Raw genomic sequence first — 15,572 nt, 5'->3', positions numbered from 1 at the left:
TCTCATCTCCAAAAAAAAAAAAAGCAAAGAGAAAGAAGAAGGTAACATTAAAGATCTAAAGGAAAGGAGATGTGTTCCTTCTTTTTTTTTTTTAACTTTTTTTTTTTTATTTACTTTTAAGTTCTGGGGTACATGTGCAGAATGTGCAGTTTTGTTACATAGGTATACACGTGCCATGATGTTTGCTGCACCCATCAACCTGTAACCTACATTAGGTATTTCTCCTAATGCTATCTCTCCCCTAGCCCCCTACCCCTGACAGGTCCCAGTCTGTGATGTTCCCCTCCCTGTGTCCATGTGTTCTGGAGAGGAGATGTGTTCCTTCTAAGGAGAGTAACCAGACTGGTAAAAGGACCAGCAAGAGATAGCGTGGAGAAAACAGCTGCCACTTAATGAGCACTAATTATGTGCTAGCTACTATGCCAAGTGCTTTATATACATAATCTTACAAAAGTCATGTGAGGTAGGCATTATCCCCATTTTAAAATGAAAACACAAGCTCAGACTTAGGCAGCTCCTGTGCTATCAAAGGGGGCAGCTCTCATTTATTACTGTCTCAGACTTTAAGGTAAAGTCCTATGCTTCATCTTACTCTAGGTTCATTGTTTACCTAGGCCTGTTTTGTTTTGCTTTTGCTTTTTAAATCAAGACCTTGCTGGCCAGCTATTCAAGCCAAACAAAATATGCCATTCACAACCCATGGGCTGTCAATGTGCAACCTCTTCAATAAGAGTTACTAGGATCTGTGGATTTAAAGGTAAAACAAGGTAGATTTCGACTCGGTCTGAGTTAGTAGTCTGACTTGTGCACAAATGGGAGAGGGACCACATCACTGTAAATGGTCAAGTGTGGGCTGGATAACCTTCTGATGTGACTTTTACAGATGGGGTTAAATTATCAAGTACATAGCTGGATAAAATCTTTTTTTTTTTTTTCAATTTTATTTTAGATTCAGGAGGTATATATGCAGGTTTCTTTCCTGGGTATATTGCATGATGCTGAGAATTGGGGTATGAATGATCCTATCACCCAGGTACTGAGCATAGCACCCAATAGTTTTTCAACCCTTGCCCCCATCTTCCCTACCCCTCTAGTAGTCCCCAGTTTCTATTGTTACCATCTTTATATCCCTGAGTACCCAGTTTTTAGCTCCCATTTATAAGTGAAAACATGCAGTATTTAGTTTTCTGTTCCTGACTTAGTTCACCTAGGATAACGGCCTCCAGTTGCACTGGATAAGATCTTTAAAGGTGTCTTCCAACCACAAGATTAAGTGGGCCACTTTAGTAAGCATAGAGTTGAGGTCATGTGAGGGACACAACAAATACATAAACCTAATGATTTTTCTGGTCTTTGATGTACTAATAACATACCAGAACAGAGGGTACAAAGCTGTATCAGTCAACCAGCTAGTATTTATGAAACACTAACTACACAGCAGGATCCTGTTCTTCCCCATTTTCAAAATAACAATGATACATTAGATTCTTCTCATACTTCACATCTCTGACTATCATATCCTTTAACCAGCCAGAGAAAAATTTGCTTTAAAAGGTTAATATGATTAGATTCTGCCTACCAAGGTAATCTTCCTGTCTTAAGGTAAGCATTAATTACATCTGCAAGTCCGGGCAAGCTGGCTCATGCCTGTAATCCCAGCACTTTGGGAGGCTGTGGTGGGAGGATCACTTGACCCTGGGAGGTCGAGGCTCCAGTGAGTCATGATCATGCCAGTGCACTCCAGCCTGGGTAACAGAGTAAGACCTTGTCTCAAAAAAAAAAAAAAAAAGTTTTAAATAATTACATCTGCAAAATCCTTTCATGGTAATACCTAGACAAGTGTTTGAATCACTAGGGGGAAGTATGAGTATATGAGGCAATGGGGATCTTGGGGTAGCCATCTTAGAATTCTGCCTATCACAGTGAGTGAGCTTTATTTTTTAGTTTAGTTGTATTGCCACATCACACATTGAACATATGATATTTAAGATTTTGGATTTTTTTTAAGTTTTTAAGCTATATTTTGACCTCTTTATAGTAACAAATATTAGATGTTTTGATGTTTATGGACTTTGGGAGGCCGGGGCAGGAAGATAGCTTGAGGCCAAGAGTTCAAGACCAGCCTGGGCAACATAGCAAGATACCATCTGTACAAAAAAATAAAAAATAAGCCAGGCATGGTGGTATGCACCTATAGTCTAGCTACTTGGGAGACTGAGGTGGCAGGATTGCTTGAGCCTGGAAGTTCGAGGCTGTAGCAAACTTGATTGTACCACTGCATTCCAGCTAGGGCAACAGAGCAAGACTCTGTCTCTAAACATATGTAAATAATGAGTAAGACTATGGATATATTTGACTTGTTTTTTTTCTTGGCCTAACCATCATATTTTATTTTTAGAAATTATAAAATTAGACTAGGAGTTGGGCACTTTCTAAGCACCTGTGGAACCTCAAGAAAACAATAATACCTCCTGTATCTGTTGGAACAATACTATTGGGCCTGAGCTTTTTTATTTTATTTGTTTTTATTTAGAAACAGAATCTCACTATGTTGCCCAGGCTGGAACACTGTGACTATTCATAGGTGTGATTATAGCACACTATCGCCTCAAACTCCTAGACTCAAGCAGTCTTCCTGACTTAAGCAGTCCTCCTGCCTCAGCCTCCTAAGTAGCTGGGACCATGGGCACATGCTGCCATGCCCAGCTAGTACTCAGCTTTTAAAAAGAAGCCTAAGAACTAAGTAGGGTCATAGATAGTATAGCAGTTAAAAGCATAGGATGTGGAATCATCTGGTTATAGATGTATTGCGTGTACAACTTGGTCAAGTTACCTACTCTCTGCCTCAATTTTTTATCTGGAAAACAAAAGCAGTCATAGTACATATCTCAGAGGACTGTTGGGAGGATTAAATGAGTAATACACGTTAAAATACTTAGAATAGTGCCTCGCATGTGGTAAACATTCCATAAGTGTATTCTCTGATTTCTGTTGCTGCTATTGTTGTGGGACCCCTTAAGGGATGGGGTAAATTTTACCTATCAGAAAGTCAGAAAAGTCAGGTTTTATCCTGACTTTTCCATTAACCTGCTGTATGAGTCATGGAAGCTTTTTAGCACTCTTTTCTTCATCCATAGAAGTATAAATTTGATATCTGGATACAAAAACAATATATAAACATTACTAACCTTATTAGGTACAAGCACCAGTTGGAAGAGTCAGTATATGGATATAACAACCCCCACAAGAGGTCAGTCTCCGGAATGGAGACTTCATTCATTGTTATAATGCCAGCATCTAAAACAGTGCACAGTAGAAACTCAGTAAACATCTCTTTTGCGTAAATGTCCTCAAGGAATTCTCAAGCTAATGGGGAAGGCAGATGAGTAAACTATTACAGTACACACTGGTGAGTCCTCTGATAGAAGGAAATGCACTGAATATTCCAAATGTTTCTGCTGCATTTTGGATTTTTCTGTTTTCTGCGTTTACCCTCTTCAGCTCTGTTAGAACAAGGCAATAAACTGCGTAATGCCATGGTGATTTCTGCAATGAAATCAAGCCCAGAGACCAGCATGTTGTTGGACCAAGTTCATCCTCCTATTAATGAAGATTCTCTTAGAGCATCAACACAGTAAGTTACAGGATAGACAGAACCCTAACAGTTCATTTCTTAATAGTCGTTAACCTGTGTTTTTTGTCAAGTTATGGACTGGATAATCTTGGAAACGCTTATCAAATAATTCCTGATGTGGTGGGAAGGAAGCCTACACTAGGAGTTAAGATACTAAAAATCTTATCCTAGCACTGGTACTTGCAGCATATGTAAATGGGTAAATTCTTTACTGTCTCCGAACTGGTATCCTTGGATGTAAAATGGGGATATTCTCTCCCTACCTCACAGAAATGAGATGGGATTCTACTGTAGGAAAGAGCTTTGCAAAGTGTAAAGTTTTATTTAAGGCAGTTAAGTCTAAAGTATGTTAAATTTTCTGAGTCAGACCAGCTGCATGTATGAAGTGATTATGATTTAGATTTTTTCCATCTGTTAGCCACTCAGTGAGAAAGTATTTTTCCACACCTTAGGATCAGAGCCTTTTCTAGGAATCAGTTTAAAGACCACATTGAAGATCACCTCCTCCCTTCAACTGAGAATACATTTTGGAGACATGACACAAAAGCTGATACCAGAGCTATACAGCTGCTATTAGGCAGGTAAGCACTATTAACTGGCTTTCTTCCTTTTAAACTCTTCCTCCAGTTCATAGTATGCATTGTTATCAGATTCATCTTCCTAAAGTAACATGTCCTTAGACTAACCAAGTCCTTCCCTATTCCTTAAACTATCACTATTGCCTACTAAATAAAACTCCAAACTTTAGCCCTTTACTTTTGGCTTCACTTACAGAATGATCCCATTCTACCTTACCGTTCTTATCTCCCAACTCTTTCCCCAATACCAGTGTTAACATGGTATGATGAAAAGAGCATGGATTTTAAACAGATACAAGTGGAAATTCGAGGTTCATCTCTAATTAGCTTTGTGGCCTTAAGCAGGTATCTCTGAACTTCAGAGGCATTGGTAAAATTGGAATTGTACCTAACTTTGCAAAATTGTTGTAAGGATTAAAAATGATGTATATAGAGGAGTAACACAATGCTTGACACATAATATTTTGCGGGGTTTTTTTTTGTTTTTTGTTTTTTTGAGACGGAGTCTCACTCTGTTGCCCAGGCTGGAGTGCCATGGTACAGTCTCAGCTCACTGCAACCTCCTCCTCCTGGGTTCAAGCAATTATCCTGCCTCTGCCTCCCAAGTAGCTGGTTCTGCAGGCATGCACTACCACTTTTGGCTAATTTTTGTATTTTTAGTAGCGACGGGGTTTCACCATGTTGTCCAGGCTGGTCTCGAACTCTTGACCTCAAGTGATCCACTCGCTTCAGCCTCCCAAAGTGCTGGGATTACAAGCATGAGCCACAGTGCCTGGCCGACACATAGTATTTTTACTGTTGGTAGCTGTTTATGTTAACATTATGAATAACATGTGCCCTCCAACCAGACTCATCTATTTATTGTCTCTTGAATAAAAGATACTGCCTACATTCATGTCTTGGAAAGTTAATAGGGCATAGTGGTTAAAAGCAATATGTGCCGAAGTTTTAAAGGTTATGGGAGAACATGTGTTTCAAAGGCTCCAAAAGCTCACGCCTATAATCCCAGCACTTTGGGAGGCCAAGGTGGGCGGATCACCAGAGTTCAGGAGTTCGAGGCCAGCCTGGCCAACAGGGTGAAACCCTGTCTCTACTAAAAGTACAAAAATGAGCCAGGTGTGGTGGTGCAGCTACTCAGGAGGCTGAGGCAGGAGAATTTCTTGAAACCTGGAGGCAGAGGTTGCAATGAGCCGAGATCATGCTACTGCACTCTGGCCTGGATGATAGAAGGAGTAAGACTCCATCTCAAAAAAAAAAGAAAGAAAAACAAAACCTCCAATTAGTTTGATCTGAAGTTTAGATTTCTATTACAGGGAAGTAACAACACAACATACTCCAGAAAATACTTGCAAACCGAACCCAGCAACATATAAAAATAATTTTATGCTATGACCAAGCAGGATTTATTCCAGGAATGAGAGTTAGTTTGACACCTGAAATTCAATATATGTGATCCACCATTATCTATATCTGTATCTATAAAGAGAGAGAGATAGATAGATAGATTTTTTTTTTTTTTTTTGAGACCGAGTCTCACTGTATCACCTAGGCTAGAGTGTAATGGCTTGATCTCGACTTACTGCAACCTCTGCCTCCTGGGTTCAAGTGATTCTCCTGCCCTAGCCTCCCAAGTAGCTGGGATTACAGGCGTGAGCCACCACACCTGGCCTCACCATATCAATAGAATAAAAAACAAAAACCACATGATTATCTCAAGAGATGCAGAAAAACAGCCAGTCATGATGGCACACACTTGTAGTCCCAGCTACTTGGGAGGCTGAGGCAGGAGAATCCCTTGAGCAACAGTGAGCCATGATTACTACACTCCAGTCTGGGTGACAGAGCGAGATCTTGTCTCAAAAAAATAAAAAATCAAATAAAAACTATAAAACATTGTTGAAATAAAGAAGATTTAAATACATGGAAAAAATCCTATGTTTATCTTTCAACACAATATCAGAATCCCAGCTGACTTCTTTGTGGAAATTGACAAGCTGTTTCTAAAATTCATAGGAAATTGCAGGGGACCCAGAACAGCCAAAACAATCTTGAAAAAAAAGAAAGTAGGACTCACACTTTCCAATTTTAAAGCTTACTACAGAACAACACTAATCAAGTCAGTGTGATACTGGCATAAGGATAGACATATAAATCAATGGAATAGAATTGATAGTTTAGAAAAAAACCCATCTGTCTGTGGTCAACTAATATGAGTTAGACAAGGCTGTGAAGACCAATCAATGGGGCAACAAATAGTATTTTCAACAAATGGTGCTGGAACAACTGGATAGCCCCATGCAGAAAAAAAGAAGTTGGGACCAGGCACAGTGGCTCATGGTGTAATCCCAACATTTTGGGAGGCTGAGGCAGTAGGGTCATTTGAGGCCAGGAGTTTGAGACCAGCCTGGACTACATAGTGAAACCCCCATCTCTACAAAAAATAAAAATAAAAAAGATTAGCTAGGCATGGTGGCATATGACTGTAGTCCTAGCTACTCAGGAGACTGAGGCAGGAGGATTACTTGAGCCCAGGAGTTCAAGGATGCAATGAGCTAGGATTACACCACCGCATTCCCGCTTCAGCGACAAAGCGAGACCTGTTTCTAAAAAAAAAAAAAAAAAAAAAAAAAAAGTTGGACCCTTATCTCACACCATGTACAAAAATTAACTCAAAATGGATCAAACAGCTAAATGGAAGAGCTAAAACTATAAAACTCTTAGAGAAAACATAAAGGTAAATCTGTGACCTTGAATTTGGGAAATGATTCTTAGATATGACACCAAAAGCACAAAGAAGAAAAGATACATAAATTGGATTCCATCAAAATTAAAAACGTATGTGCTTCAAAGGACACTATTAAAGTGAGAAGACACCACAGAAAGGGAAAAAATATTTACAAATCTTACATCTGATACAGGACTTATATATAGAACATATAAATAACTTATATGACTTAATAATTAAGGAACAAATAATCCAATTAAAAATATGGGCAATGGATCTGAATAAACATTTGTCCGAAAAATATATTAAGATAGCCAATATGGCTGGGCGTGGTGGCTCACGCCTGTGATCCCGGCACTTTGGGAGGCCGAGGCAGGCGGATCATGAGGTCAGGAGATCGAGACCATCCTGGCTAACACAGTGAAACCCCATCTCTACTGAAAACACAGAAAAATTAGCCAGGTGTGGTAACAGGCGCCTGTAGTCCTAGCTACTAAGGAGGCTGAGGCAGGAGAATGGCATGAACCCAGGAGGCAGAGCTTGCAGTGAGCCGAGATCGCGCCACTGCACTCCAGCCTGGGCGACAGAGTGAGACTCCGTCTCAAAAAAAAAAAAAAAAAAAAGCCAATATACACATGAAAAGATGCTTGACACCATTTGTTATCGGGAAATCAAGACAATGAGATACTACTTCACACCCACTAAAGTCAAATAGTCTATGCATTAATGAGGATGTGGAGAATTTGAAACCCTGGTACACTGCTGGCAGGAATGTAAAATGATGAAGCTACTTTGGAAAATAGTCTGTCCGCTCCTCAAACTCGTACCTATAGATTTACCATATGACAGAAAACAATAAAATTTTTAAACAAATGTTTACCATGTGACCCAGCAATTCAACTCCTAGCTATATACCCAAGGGAAATTAAAACATACATCTATGTAAAAATGTGTACATGAATGTTCATACCAGCATTATTCAACTGGATAGCCACATGCAAAAAAAAAAAAAAAAAATTAAGCAACCCCAGTATTGAAACAACCTAAATGTCTATCAGCTGATGAATGGATTAAGAAATCTGGAGTATCCATACAGTAGAGTAGTGTTTTCACCTTTGGCCATCAAGGTGAAGTACCGCTACATGCTACAGCATGGATGAACCTTAAAAAAATGCTAATTGAAAGAAGCCAGGCCGGGCGCAGTGTGGTAGCTCACACCTGTGATCTGGCAGGCCCAGGTGGGAGAATCGCTTTAGCTCAGGAGTTCAATACCAGCCTGGGCAACAGGGGGAGACCCCATCTCTACAAAAAGTAAAAAATTAGCCTGGTGTGGTGGCGTATGCCTGTGGTCCTGCCTACTCAGAAGGCTGAGGTGGGAGGATCAGTTGAGACTGGGAGGTTTAGGCTGCAGTAAGCTGTGATTGCAACACTGTACTCCAGCCTGGGTTGCAGAGCAAGACCTTGTCTCAGATAAAAAGAAGCCAGTCACAAACAAATATATATACTTTTATTTCATTTAGATGAAATGTCCAAATAGGCAAATCTATAGAAATAGAAAATAGATTAATAGTTCCTTAGGGCTGGGAGTGATGATGGGTAGGGTAGTGATAGCTGAAGGTTATGGAGTTTCTTTTTGAGATGATGAAAATGTTTTAAAATTGAGTGGTGATGGTTGGTCACATTTATGAACATACTAAAAACTATTGAATTGCTCACTTTATTTATTTAGTCTTTTTATTTTTATTTTTTTGAGACAGAGTTTTGCTTTGTCACCCAGGCTGGAGTGCAGTGGCGCAACCTCAGCTAACTGCAACCTCCACTTTCTGGGTTCAAGCGATTCTCCTGCCTCAGCTTCCTGAGTAGCTGGGATTGCAGGCGCATGCCACCATGCCCAGCTAATTTTTTGTATCTTTAGTACAGATGGGGTTTCACCGCGTTGGCCAGGCTGGTCTTGAACTCCTGACCTCAAGTCTTCTGCCGGCCTTGGCCTCCCAAAGTGCTGGGATTACAGGTGTGAGCACTATGTCTGACCAAATTGCTCACTTTAAATGGGAAGATTGTATGGTATGTGAATTATATCTCAATAAAGCTGTTTACGGAAAAAGAAAGATCAAGAACTCAGAACAGTGAACGAAAAAAGATACACCAAGACACATAATTATGAAATTTTAAAATACTGAGAGACCATATTAAAAGCTTCCAGAGAGGGAGAAGGAATAAAGGTCACATATACAGTATCAGGAATTGGAATGACATAAGATTTTCTACCAGTTCCCCTTGGATTTCAGTGCAGAAATGTCTTAAGATTTCTGAAGTAAAATTATTTTCAACCTAAAATTCCACTCCTAATCAAACTATTAATCAAGTGTGAGGGTAGAGTAAAAATAAATTTATTTATCCATAGTCTCAGAAGTTTACCTGTCTTGCACTATTCCTCAGAAAACCACAGGAAAATGTCTTCTACTGAACATTTATTTTAGGAAGAAAGAGTAAGACATATAGTCTAAGAAATAGGGGCTACAACACAGAAGAGGGATAGAAGGAGATTTTGGGTGTATGTCATAGAGAGAGAGCAAACAGTCCATATGGGGGCATCCCTGACTTCAGTAGGGATGTTTCTAAGGAGTGCAGAGGTGGAGGGGAATGGAACATATATTGACCAAATTTTAAGTTCTCTCGAAGGAAATTTTCAATTCTCTTGAAGAGTTCACTCATAAAGTAGTAATAGAGTCAAAGAAAACTAAGGAAATGAAAATTAAGGCAGTTAATTTATACCAGGGATAATTAGTTGTATAAGAAAAAAGGTGCAATAAATTATACTGTACTTGGCTCTGATACAATATTAACCCTGAAAATTAATTTAACCAAAAAATTTGTAATATAACTAAATAGAGAAGATGGGTAAAAGGGAAATGTGTGGTTCAGGTGTAATGGTATAAGAGAGTGGGTCCTTCATTTTTCATAATAGGAAGTTCATAGATCATACAGAAAAGTGAAAAATCAGAAAATAACAGTATATTAATGTGTCACTTCAAAATATAGAGGTAAAGCCAGGCATGGGGGCTCACACCTGTAATTCCAGTATTTTGGGAGGCTATGTCAGATCGTTTAGTTCAAGACCAGCCTGGGCAACATAATGAGGCCCAGTCTCTACCAAAATTTTTAATTAGCTGAGTGTATTGGTGTGCACCTGTAATCCTAGCTACTACTAGGGAGGCTGAGACAGGAGGAACCCTTGAGCCCAGGAGTTCAAGGCTTCAGTGAGCTATGATCACACCAGTGCACTCCAGGCTGGGCAATAAAGCAATACCATGTCTCTAATAAAATTTTTAAAAAGAGAAATATGGAGGTAAATACCAGAAGAAGCATCCAAGGGAATTGAAAGTGATCACCTCTGAGGAGTCAGTCAGCTGCTGTTTTTTATTATAAGCCTTGTAGTCGTATTTGACTTTCAAAATAGGTATGTGTATTCTTTTATTTAAAATTATGTCTAAGAAGAAAAAGAAAAGGATAGTCATGAGAATAGGCTTATTTTATGGCCAAGGAACACAGGCAAATTTTAGCCCTTTTAGTATATCATAGACAGGTGAATAAATTCAAATAAATATTAATTTCAAAAAAGAGCAAAAAGTGGAAAAGTCTTCATAACTTTAAGGGTGTACAAAGTGGGGAATAACAAGCAACTGGAAAAATTATCATAACTTTAAGGGTATACAAAGGGGAGTGTATATGTGGCAAATAATACAGTTATATAAAAGAACAAAAAGTAAAGTTTCAAAATGAAGTAGGTCTCAAACTCCTGGGTTGCAGAAGCTGCAGAGAGGCCATGTCGACTGGGAAGTTGTTAGTTGGATTATGGCAGTTAGGAAGCTGTTCTGACCTTTGAGAGTTACTATAGATTGATGGTTTTCAAGGAGGGGGTGATTCTTCCCCACCCCAACCCCATGAGACATTTACAGTGTCTGGAGACATTTCTCGGTTGTCACAACTGGGAACGTGCTACTGGCATCTGGTAAGTGGAGGCCAGGGATCTGAAATGCATAGGACAGTCTCAAAGATAAAGAATTGTCTGACCCAACATGTCAGCAGGGCTTAGATTGAGAAACCCTGCTGTAGCCTAAGGAAAGATGAGGAAGGGAATGTTAACTATCTGCTTGTTCAAAATAATATAAGAACACTGTCTAATTTGAAGGTAGTGATTATATACTATTTTCTTGAGAAATTAAGGAAAAAGTATAGCAGCTAGCTTGAAAGGAAGCAACATGGAAAGAAATAATAAATAAAATGTGTATCACAGTACCTGGCATCATGTTCATTAAGAAATCATTAAGTTCACTAACAGGTGCTTATTAAATGTTAATTACTGTAGGAGAAACAGAAATATATGCATACTTTGCCCTCAAGGAGCCTAAACTTTGAGGGAAAATATGGAATTTATACAAGGACCTGAAAGAAAGTTAGAAAGTAAAAATTGCTATCAAAAAAGGGACCAGTAATCCCAGCACTTTGGGAGGCCAAGGTGGGTGGATCACCTAAGGAGTTAGAGACCAGCCTGGCCAACATGGTGAAACCCCATCTCTAAAAATACAAAAATTAGCCAGGCATGGTGGCAGGCACCTATAATCCCAGCTACTAGGGAAGCTAAGGCAGGAGAATCACTTGAACCCAGGAGGCAGAGGTTGCAGTGAGCCTAGATCATGCCATGGCACTCCAGCCTGGGCAATAAGAGCAAAACTCCACCTCAAAAAAAAAAAAAAAAAAAAAGATACCAGCGTGGGATTTCAAAAAAAAAAAAAAAAGTATTTGTTCCTTCAAAATTCTGAGTTTATAGTTACTTATATGCTTATCTTCCTATTAGTTTGTAAACTGTGTTTTATTCATTTTTTGTATTCGATATAGAGCTAATATCACCATAATTAGTCCTAAATACACGTATTTTTGTTTATTGGAAGTGGGTGTATCTGTGAATTTTTTGCAAAATCGATATATAATATTTAACTCATTGAATTATACTCTTTTTTCTCCCTATCAGACTATAAATAATACAAGAGTACAGATTGTGTTAGCTTAGCCACCTCTATATCTTCCAGGACCTAGCACATAATAAGTGACCAATAAATGTTTGTTGAATACATGAATGAGATCACAATCAGTGTCAGTAGTGTGTTTTTGAATACCGGTTGTTAGCATCCCAGAGGAGGGGTAGTATAATTGGGAAATATTTATTCAGTAGTCTTTTGTTTAATGTGAGTCTTTTGTTTAACATATCTCCTTCCACATTTAGAACCTCAGAAAGTTTCACTAAAGAGAAAATAGTTCAGCTGAAACTTCTATTAAAATTCTTCTGCTTTGTTTTCTTATCTCTGCAGTGCTGAATTATCCCAAGGCAATTTCTGGGATGGGCTAGGCTCTCCTCCAGATTCCCCATCTCCTGGGAGTGATGTGTATTGCATCAGTGAGCTGAATGACCCTCAGTATGACCAGAGTCTTCTGGAGAACTTATTTTATACAGCACCTGTAAGTCACTGAACCTGAAGCATTGAGAATTAGAGAACAAATGTATTAATAATATTAGTAGCTGCAGGCATGACACCACTTGCCAGACAGCTATGCATTTTACATAACTTACCTTACTTAATTGTAATGACAACCTCAAGAGGAAAGTAGTATCTTCATTTTACAGATGTTGAGACAGGCCTAGTAGGATTTGAATATTTTGTGCAAGAACACGTAGCAAATAAGTATTAGAGCCAGAATTCAAATTCACGTTTGCCTGAGTCCAAAGCCTATGGTTTAATTAATATATTTTATGGTTTCCTTAGAGCTTTTATAAGGAAGAGCTGATGTACCTTAACCATCCTTAACTGGTATCTGTTAAAAATATTCCAAAAACACTTCTTACTCACAGGAGACAAAACTCTTCTGGCCTGTAAGACAGGGATTCTCTTTTCTGGCAGCTCTGGTTTTTTCAAAGTTCTTTTTTCTATCAAGCCTTATGCTCTTTTCATTGGTTTAGCATCTTCTAGAGTCTATACATACTATGTCCAATCCCTGTTCCACAAGTAGTTATTTATATGTGTGAAGGTTCATACTCCTGATTTTCCTTTTCTCCAGGTCAAAAAAAGATACTGAAATACAAGGTAGTTTATATCAGCCCAGTAGTAAGCCAGTGAGGGCTACCACAGTTTGGAAGAAGCAGGGAAAACTTACATGAGATTGTGGGGAAAAACCATAATGAAGAATAAAGGGTTTTAACTGAGATTGAAAGATAGTGTTTTGAGAAGCAGAGAAAAGATACAAAATGGGTGTAGAAAGAATGACCTGTGCAGAAAAGCACATTTTTGCGCTACAAGGGACCCAATTGACTAGATGAGAATTTGTGTGGAAAAGGAGTTGATAAGGCAGGCTGGCACATTGCAGCCAATCTGTGAAAGGCTTTTCATGTCAGGTGAAGAGGAAATCACATATCACAAGAGTGTTCTAGGAATCTGTGTCTGGCAACCCTACAGTGGGGCTGACTGAAGAGGGAATAACGAGAAGCAGATAGGAAGCCACTGGGCTACGGGAAGCATGAGAGAGAATGCCTGAATGAGAGTACCTGCAGTAGGATTGGACAGGAGGAGGTGGATGGGAAAGACATTAGGAACTGTTAGGATTTCATGACTTCCCACCTTCACAGTCATCACTGTTACTGTGTTCCCTATAGGATAAAGAGGAAATATTTATTACACATTTATTACCCATTTTCTGTGTGCTAGGGACTTCACATCTTATCTGTCATTTATTAAATACTTGGGGGGGTTGTTTGTTTTGTGTTTTTATGGCTGAAACTAATAGAACACTAAATACTATTTTTAATTCATTATTTTGTTTAATTCTTTTTTTTTTTTTTTTTTGAGACGGAGTCTCTCATTCTGTCACCCAGTCTGGAGTGCAGAGGCATGATCTCGGCTCACCGCGACCTCCACCTCCCAGGTTCAAGCCATTCTCCTGCCTCAGCCTCCCGAGTAGCTGGGATTACAGGCACATGCCACTGCACCTGGCTAATTTTTGTATTTTTATTAGAGACAGGCTTTCACCATGTTGGCCAGGCTGGTTTTGAACTCCTGACTTCAAGTGATCCACGCACCTCAGCCTCCCAAAGTGCTGGGATTACAGGTGTGAGCCATCATGTCCAGCTCTGTCTTATTTAATTCTTTTACCAGCCACATGAGATAGTATTATCTCTCTTTTACATAGCATGAAACAAAAGCTTAAAGAGGTTAAGTACAAATAATTAAGTGGCAGAACTGGAATTCTCACCGTAGTCTATCTGACAAAAAGCCTGTATGTTTTTCTACTAGACCACAGTGTGTCATCAGCCTTGAGCATGGTGTTAGAATCTGACCCTGACTGACCTCTCTAACTTCATCTCCTACTTATACCCTTTACCCACTGGAGTCTCCAGCCATACTGGAGTCTCAAGCCACTTGCCACTCCTGAAACATTTTAGCTCTTTTTTTTTTTTTTTTTTTCTGTAGAGACAGGGTCTCACTATGTTGTCCAAGTTGGTCTCAAACTCCTGGCTCAAGCAATTCTCCTGCCTTGGCCTCCCAAAGGGTTGAAATTACAGGCATGAGCCACTGCACCTGGCCTTAGCTCTTGTATCTCCCTATTTTTTGCTGGTACTAATCCTTCTACTTTGAATGTTGAAATGCTCTTAGCCATCTGATAAACTTCATTCTTGAAGGAGAGGATGTGGAGAAATAGGAATGCTTTTACACTGTTAGTGGGAATGTAAAGTAGTTCAACCATTGTGGAAGACAATGTGGCAATTCCTCAAGGATCTAGAACTAGAATTACCATTTGACCCAGCAATCCTATGACTGGGTGTATACCCAAAGGATTATAAATCATGCTACTATAAAGACACATGCACACATATGTTTATTGCGGCACTATTCACAATAGCAAAGCCTTGGAACCAACCCAAATGTCCATCAATGATAGACTGGATTAAGAAAATGTGGCACATATACACCATGGAATACTATGCAGCCATAAAAAAGGATGAGGTCATGTCCTTTGCAGGGACATGGATGCAGCTGGAAACCATCATTCTGAGCAAGCTATCACAAGGACAGAAAACCAAACACCACCTCTTCTCACTCATAGGTGGGAATTGAACAATGAGTTCACTTAGACACGGGGCGGGGAACATCACACACCGGGGCCTGTAGGGTGGTTGGGGGCTGGGGGAAGGATAGCATTAGGAGGAATACCTAATGTAAATGATGAGTTGATGGGTGCCGCAAACCAACATGGCACATGTATACATATGTAACAAACCTGCACGTTGTGCACATGTACCCTAGAACTTAAAGTATAATTAAAAAAAAAAAGAAAGAAGTAATCTTACAATCATGCTGTTCAATGTAGCTACTAGCCACATGCCACTGCTTAAATTAGTTGACATTATATAAAATTTAAAATTTATTTTTCGGTTGCACTAGTCAATAACCATTTTTAAAAGCTGCCACTCAAAGGATAACTTAAAGGCAAAAATCTTTGTAATTTTGCCTTTTAAAAGTTGTATTGTGGTGGTGTGGTGGCTCATGCCTGTAATTCCAGCACTTCGGGAGGCCAAGGCGGGCAG

At 39.3% G+C, this 15,572-nt stretch overlaps 1 protein-coding gene across 6 annotated transcripts in view; it reads left to right on the top strand.

Moving 5' to 3' along the window:
• The window catches only part of C2CD3 (C2 domain containing 3 centriole elongation regulator), a 159,139-nt gene that overhangs the window by 36,870 nt on the left and 106,697 nt on the right, over positions 1-15,572 (top strand). For all 6 annotated transcript variants that reach the window (XM_019036804.4, XM_055356775.2, XM_019036805.4 and 3 more), the window contains 3 exons: positions 3,502-3,634; positions 4,087-4,215; positions 12,307-12,454. In XM_019036804.4, the coding sequence (XP_018892349.4) occupies positions 3,502-3,634; positions 4,087-4,215; positions 12,307-12,454 (410 nt within the window). The remainder of the gene's footprint in view (positions 1-3,501; positions 3,635-4,086; positions 4,216-12,306; positions 12,455-15,572) is intronic.

The sequence above is a fragment of the Gorilla gorilla genome, chromosome 9 (genome assembly GCF_029281585.2).
Source record: "Gorilla gorilla gorilla isolate KB3781 chromosome 9, NHGRI_mGorGor1-v2.1_pri, whole genome shotgun sequence".
Classification (NCBI taxonomy): Eukaryota; Metazoa; Chordata; class Mammalia; order Primates; family Hominidae; genus Gorilla; species Gorilla gorilla.
The sequence above is the reverse complement of the archived record's forward strand: the minus strand, read 5'-3'. Positions and strand labels throughout refer to the sequence as shown.